Below are 7,805 nucleotides of genomic sequence, written 5' to 3'. Positions count from 1 at the left end.
TTTTACGGTTGCAAAAAATAGAAAAGATACGCTACAAGAATTTAAGCAAATAGTGTCGACCAAAATCCGATATTAACAATTCAAAGCCAACACAAATTTTTAATTATTGTTGGTTCAGTATTGGAAAGCTAAATACGATAAAATTATGAAGGTTAATTTAGATGTATCGGCCAACGAACACAAATTATGATATAATAACGTCGTTCTAGTTACACAAATTTGTGTGATTAAATAAGTTTAGCATTGATTAGGAAACGCTAATAATGTGTGGGCCATATCACCATAATAACAAATAATAATTTAAAATTTTCGTTATATGATATGAAATTGTCACATATTACATTTTCATTAGTCATGACATGATTATATATAAAATGTTCATCCATATTATATATTAATTTCTCTAGAAATGGGAAGGATTAATCAGAAGAGAGAAAACAGAGAGTGGTTGACAACAAGGGATTGTTGAAAAGTAAAAGGAGTTGAGTTTTTTCCTTTTTCAAAAATAAGAAAATATGAAAAGAAAAGTGAAAAAAAAGGAAAAAAAAAGCATTTCTTTTAGCACTCATAAAAGATCAAATTGTCGTCCCCGTTGTCCTCGTTGTCCTCCTTTTGTTATTGTCATTGTTTTTATGTTATATTATGAATATACTCAAGAAAAATAAAAGTATTCTAAGAAAATTACGAATTTTGTATTTTGGCAGTACAATTCAAGATTACAAAATCTAAAAATCAACAAATAGTTTAGGGATTTGTAACTCAATGATTTTTTGCGAAAAAAAAAATATATTTTCAAACTTTACAGTCTAAAAATTATTTTAAGGACAAAGTAGAGATTTTCATATTTGTGAGTTGTGAATTGCAGAAGTAAAATACGTGAGTGTAAAATGAAATTCCAAAACTAATGGACCATTAATAACGTGCCAGAGAATAGGTGTAGTCCAACATATGTGGGTTTTAAGACCAAAAATAAAATTTGCCATTGTCACTGCATCCAATTGATTATTTAAACCCTCCCACCCTTTTCCCTTTTTTTTATGAAATATCTATCATCATGGAAGCAAGCTTTTACTGTATAATTTTTTTTTTTCAGAATTAACATTGGAATCTGGTTGTTGTTGTGTTATTAGAAGTATGAATTCAAAATAAATAGCAAAAGCATATTTTCATTGTGTCAAATTTCGGTAAATATATTTTTAATTATTATAAATAAGTAAATTTTGTTATTGGTCCCTAAGAAAGTTAAGATAACAAGTTCCCTCGTGCTAACAAGCCATGTCTTCATCAAAAATAATTATTGGTTGGGAGATTTTAGAATATAACTTTGGGGGGCCCAAAAACAAACCGGGCTACTTCATAACGACCAACACGATAATCGCTATTGACACCCACCTTTGTTATTTAATCCCAACCTTGAAATTACCACCTCTCTATATTTGAAAATTTATATATAAAAAAATATATAAATTTTTTAAAATTCATATGTAAATACTTATAAATTACACTAAATTCCTTTTTTTCCTTTTTATTTTTGTATTTTAGAAGTATGTAGAGATGTTTTTACACATGTAACCTTATTTTCGACCGGCCTAACACAAGTTTGGCTACATATGATTGTCATTATTTTGAATGGACGTAATTAACAAGCCTGCTACAGCTTTTATCTTCTCATCCCATTCTCTTAAATATTTCTCTCACACAACTTCATACATACCTCAATCATCACTTCATCACTCTCTCGTACCAATGGCCAATGATCACATGGCAAAGCCAAAACCAGGACTTGAAGAACTGTACCAAGGAATCCCTGATGAGTCTGTTAACCTCACCTTTCAAGACCTTGCCAATGTCATTTCATCACACCACACAGACACTACAATGCCCGCAACTCAACATGTTTCTGAACCTAACAATAACCCCACAAAGGGACCATCACCTTCACCTTCACCCTCACCTTCTCTTTCCACTGTGCCTAGCCTTGACTTCAGAAAGGGCTTGGAGGGACTCAACCGCAACAATCATCACTATCAGCTTCATGGTTTTGGCCACGGAGGTGGTGACTCATCGTGGGGTCATTTTAACCATGCAAGTGGTAGTGCTGCAAGGGCTCAAATTAGCCGACCCAGTGAGTATAGCATGAGCTATGATGGCATCAAGAGTGGTGAGAGTTTTGCTTCTGGAAAAGGTGGATCTGGTCGACGAAGGAGGCCAGGGATTCCTCACTCTACTATCTGCACCATTTGCAGTAACTACGTTTATCTTTTCAGAACTAGATGCCTGGTATGTCTTTGCACTGATATATATTGATTGTGTTTTAAGATTTCACACATTTTTCTGCCTTTTTCTTTTCATATTTACAGCAGTTTGTCTAATATGTAGATTACAGTGTAAGGTTTTTGAAATAATTATTCTGGGGTATATGCAGGTATGTGGTAGGGTTTATTGCAGGCAGTGTGTGGAAATAGGCATGGGAGAAATGACAGAAGGAAGAAAGTGCATCGAGTGTCTTGGATTGAGATTCAGCCAAAGGTAATGATATCAAAATTAACTGTTTTACTTGTAAATGCTGCAAGAAACTCGTAGACAACAAAGAAACCATGCTTCATGCAAAAATTGTTCTAAATCAAACATAAGTGGGTGTAATCCTCACCTTTTATGTCGGTTTGTGAGACTTGAGTTAGGCTTAAATCTCATTCTTTAACATATTAGAATACTTAGAGTCTCTATATTTATAGTGTGCAAATACTTCAACTTAATTTAAAGTATATACGTGTGGTTGTAAATCTCACATTCCATGCCGATTTTTGTTGTTTTGAATTAGGTTTAAAACTCACTTCTAACATGAATACAGTAAAATGTTAGCCACTACGCCATTTTTATATTTTGTAACATGATAAAGTATTTTGTGGGATACATATATATGATGATTGGTGACACAGGTACATAGAAAGAGCAGGGATGGGAGGGTGTTGCAGTTGGAGGTATCCAAGCACATTGAAGCATGCTGAGGTTATGTGGGCTGAGAAAGGACCAAGGAGGAGTGGTGATAGAGGGTATGGTCACCATAGCATGGCCTCTTCAAGACCTAGAAGGTCTCCTCTTTCCATTGCCAGCACTGAAGCCTCCTTTGTCATGTCTGCAACTCATTCTCCTTTCTCAGCTCATTACAATCTCCCTCTTTGAAACAACAACAAATATTAATATATTCTACCATATGTTATAATTAATATACTGCCTCATGATAATGTCTTCTTTCTCAGTTTGTTTTTATACTATTGTTTCATTCTATTTGTTGATTCTATTTGAATTGAAAGCTCTATATATTATATATCATTGTGTCTTTTCTTGTTGTTACTGGTATCAGTATGCAACAACTGCCAATGTCTGGCATCAAAATAATCGCCAACTATCTTGTCTGCCACCATCTCATTCTCTGCTAACTTCCTAGTCATCCTAAACGACGAATACAAGTTGTTCAAATTGCACGGATCAAATTGATGAATGAGAAAATGTTTATATACTGCTAATGCCGGCTATATATATATAGTGACTTCTTCGATCAATATTTTGCTGGCTAGTTCTTTCTCCCACATGGTTTTTACTTTTGATTTGTCTGTCTTTGATTGTGTAGTTACATTCGAATTACAGTGGTATAGGTAGAATTTTTTATATTTTCATGAAATATAAAATTTACTGAAAATTACAAAAAGAAAAGCTTATAAATTATTATAAAAAAGTTGTCAAAAATCATAAAATATATATAGATATAAAAAATCTAATAGTATTAAAAGAAAATAAAATGTTTTTATTAAAAAATATCTCCAAATTGTATTAGAAATTAGGGGAGAAAATATGTACCGTCACCCATCTTAATAAAAAAGTTTTTTATTTCTTCATAAGTATTATTTTAGCATTACAAGTTAAAACTAACTCCGAAAGTAACTTAAAATAAAAAATAAATAATATTATTTTAATATTATTTGGAAAAAATTTGTTTGATTTAAGATTTATGTAGGAATAAAATTGTGATAAAAAAGTAAATTTTTATATTTATAAAAAAAAAAGTGAAAAGTATCAATGATAATATCAAATAAGAGCAAAACATTTTGAATGTCAAAATACCATCTGTCCATGTTTGCTCTTCATATATATATATATATACTGTTGTAGTTATAATAATCTTCAACAACAAAAAAACATATCAACAATTTAGAAGAGAGAATATTAACATTGATCAGAGTGATAACAATCATAATTTACAGCGATGATAAGATACCAATGGAGTTTATAAGAAGAGGATCAAGACATATTAGATCTGGGTTTGATCTTAATTGGGAGACCCATTGATGGATATGGCATTGGTTGACGGGTAATTGGTTCTTCTGGGTTTACTTGAGACCATTCAAACAGTTTCACAAAGTTGTGAATAGTTGTCAAGGTCTCAATCCTTGCAAACTCGTTCCCTATGCAGTAATGAATCCCTGCACCAAATGGAAGGTAAGAATATGGTGGAATTGGCTTTGTCGGATTCTCAAAACGAGATGGTTCAAACTTCCGTGGATTCTCAAATACATCATCGTTCATATGGGTTCCATATGCTGCCCAATACACCTGACCAAACAACCAAATTAACATTAAAGTTTGTCCAAAAAAGGTGTCACTGTCTCAAGCATAAGAGGATACACATGTGAGAGAGAAAAAAAATGATTTATGAAGTTTTGAGCATGGAAATGTTACCTGCCACCCTTTGGGTATGTCATATCCTTGAAAGCTAGTATCTTTAAGTGCTTTCCTAAAGCTTCCAAACAAGGGAGGGATCATCCTCATCAGTTCCTGAGCCACTCTCCATGTATATTTCATCTTTTGAATCTCTTCCCATGTTAGCCTCTCTTCTGTTCCTTCCCTATGCTTTATAATTTCCATTTGTTCTGCATAAAAACATTCATTTCCTTCTTACTTTTTTGTTTCAAAAACTGTTTCTATAAATAGAAATCAAACACATCCTAATTCTCTTCAGTGTAAAAATGTGGTACCTTCTAGAACTCTTTTGTAAACTTCTGGATCTCTAGATAACTTCCATATCATCAAGCTCATAAGAGTGGCAGATGTGTCATGACTAGCAACAAGTAAAAATATAAAATTGTCTGTGATTAAATCATGTGCCAGAGGTTGATGATGTTCATCCCTTAGTGCAAGCAAGCCAGAAAGCATGTCATTGGTAGAGCTCACAACTCCTTTAGACACTTCCTCCCTTCTTTTGTTCATAATAGGAATCATTCTGTCAACAATTCTTGCCCTGGCTTTTTGGCCTCTCCAAAATGTGGTGCCAGGGAAATTGATGGGAAGAGAATGAATTGCTTTAAATGCTAAAGTGAAATCCACAAACAAAGCCTCTCTGCTCTGCTCATCCTTAATGTCAAACAATATATTGCATGATAAATCATAAGACAGTTTCTTCATGAAGACCACAACTCCCATTGTTTCTTTCTCTGTCACTTCTCTCACTAATGTAGCATTCACCAATTCATCCATCTTTTTTACATAGTTCTGAAGGCATTCAGGTTTCAAGAACTTCAGCATTTCCCCCTTCACCAACTTGTATCTGCATCAAAACATTAACACAGCCCAAAATAAAGGTTGTTTGATCACATCTGAAAACCATGTTGGAAATCAAAGTATTTGATTATCTCGTTAAGAAGTGGAGTAAACCTAATTTAACCTCAGAACACTAGTTTTTTTAACGTGAAGTTTCCACTCATTTATATATTTTAAATTGATTTTATTTCTAATTGTTTAGATATTATTTGATATTATTAAGATATTGTTAATCACGATATCAAACAATATCTTCTATTTACTCTATTTATTTTCAGTTACTCTTTTTAATTGTACTTCTCTCTATTATAAATAGATTACTCTATGTGTGGTTTATACATAAGGGAGATTAATCTCAATTCCTATTTTCTTTATTTTCAACATGGTATCATAACCGATGGTTAAAACCAGTTCAGACGAGTACAGCATTATATAAGAATAAAGACACCCATAAACTCCTAGCCTTAAGGTTTTGGGTTAAGAGTGGTGTCGATTCCTTATGTGATTGAGCTCAGGTCTCATTGGTATTGTATCTCCCCAGTGATACCCTTTATTTTCAATACTAATCGATATGAGATTTTCGACATACGCTCTCACGTTCCCTCATATCAAGATATATACATATAAACGTAAAACTGATATGAATGAGTTGTCTGATAACGAATGGAACAGTATATCCAACAAACAACCAATCTTGCTACGATAGGTTTTGATATATCCATGAAGAAATTTAATTCATTTTGGCAATTTCTTTTTAGGATTTTCAAAATAAATTTTGTGGTGAGCGGAAATAATATATGAGGAGTGAAAATTTCTAAAACTTTTTCTTAGACATGGACTGATTTTGGTTGAGACCTGCAAATAGACATTTACAGTTCTAAAGTGATTTTCCTTTACCATTCAAATAAAACCATTTCCTTTAAACCCCCTCTTAAAATATCATGCCAAACACAAATAAACTGTTTGACCTCAACTTTTTGAAAATGTTTTCTATCAAAAACTGAAACAAGGACCACCAGTAAATTCCTTCATAAGAGTATTTGTATCTATCTCAGTACTAATGAGTTATCCTTCATAGAGTTGAAGATTATGTACCTGTGTCCTGTGAGTTCAACCAAGCTTTGTCTTCCAAATATCTTTTTCATGGTGAGGGGTTTCTTAGCAGAAAGAACATCATCTGGTGAAGCAAGGATAAATTTGTTTCCTGCTTGTCCAATTGCAAACACTGTGGGGGACCCCATTAGGCAGGTTTTGAAGACAGGACCATACTTAGATATCCGTTCTTCCAACCAATCAGAACCACCCTTGTCTTGTCTCTGTGCTTTAAGAAAACTAAGGGTCTCTCCGATGATAGGGTACCCCAGAGACCCTTTTGGAACATTTTTTGTTTGACCTTTTGAGAACCATTTTGAGAGTAGAAAAGCTAGACTCAAAGTGGATGAAAATAGGACAAAGAAGGATATCCCCACAACCATTGACTTTAGCCTTATCGAATGTTGAGCTTTGTTTGGCAAATGAAACAAACACAGAAATAGCTATATGTGCATCAGATGACAGAAAGACTCAGATTACAGAAATCATTCATGCCCTTCTTAGACATTCAGGGATGAAGAAACATTGAAAACAGAGTTTCTTTTTTCATTTTTTAATTTGGTACGACTAATCTACTCAATAATTTAATCAATTGAATAATCAAATTGATGAGATCAAGATGTTTAGTACTTTGTTCTTTAATTAACTGAACTCATCTTAACATTATAAAATGTTTCTTTTACTTTAAAAAAGAAAAGGTATATTTGTGTTAAAGAAATAGCGTAAAATCCCCACCTTTAACATAAATTAAAGCTCATCGAATGACGGCCATAATAAGATTTTATTAAAAAAAAAAACAAGAAAACATGGGGTACATCAAATTTATGATAAAAATACATGGCATTATATAAAAAATATGGGTTAAATATGTTTTTATCCCTTAACTTTCGGTAGAAATTGAAAATAGTCCATCCTTGAAATTTTAGATTAATTTAGTCCCTCAACTTTGGAAATGTGTTTATTTAGTTTTTTTAACCAAATTTTTTTTTAATTTATTTGACATTTTAAACGCATCTCATGATAGACGTCAATATTTACTAGAAACGCATTTAAAACGTCAAATAAACTTATCAAAATTTGTTTAAAAGGACTAAATTCACCTATTTATTAAAGATGAT

The 7,805-nt window shown here is 32.5% G+C and overlaps 2 protein-coding genes across 2 annotated transcripts; one reads left to right on the top strand and one right to left on the bottom strand.

Annotated features, from left to right (window-relative positions):
- Positions 1 to 1,749: 1,749 nt before the first annotated feature.
- On the top strand, positions 1,750 to 3,183 carry LOC114186939. The gene is made up of 4 exons (XM_028075017.1): positions 1,750 to 2,066; positions 2,106 to 2,280; positions 2,426 to 2,529; positions 2,940 to 3,183. Exons 1-4 carry the CDS (start codon positions 1,762 to 1,764, stop codon positions 3,181 to 3,183), a joined length of 828 nt encoding a protein of 275 aa, XP_027930818.1. The 5' UTR covers positions 1,750 to 1,761.
- Positions 3,184 to 4,201: 1,018 nt separating this feature from the next.
- On the bottom strand, positions 4,202 to 7,230 carry LOC114187090 (taxadiene 5-alpha hydroxylase-like). The gene is made up of 4 exons (XM_028075219.1): positions 6,691 to 7,230; positions 5,034 to 5,602; positions 4,738 to 4,928; positions 4,202 to 4,611 (listed from the first exon to the last, which is right to left on the bottom strand). Exons 1-4 carry the CDS (start codon positions 7,068 to 7,070, stop codon positions 4,300 to 4,302), a joined length of 1,452 nt encoding a protein of 483 aa, XP_027931020.1. The 5' UTR covers positions 7,071 to 7,230; the 3' UTR covers positions 4,202 to 4,299.
- Between the last annotated feature and the right edge of the window lie 575 nt (positions 7,231 to 7,805).

Source organism: Vigna unguiculata, chromosome 6, assembly GCF_004118075.2.
Source record: "Vigna unguiculata cultivar IT97K-499-35 chromosome 6, ASM411807v1, whole genome shotgun sequence".
NCBI lineage: Eukaryota > Viridiplantae > Streptophyta > Magnoliopsida > Fabales > Fabaceae > Vigna > Vigna unguiculata.
Note: the sequence above shows the minus strand (reverse complement) of the source record. Positions and strands in the feature narration are given on the sequence as shown.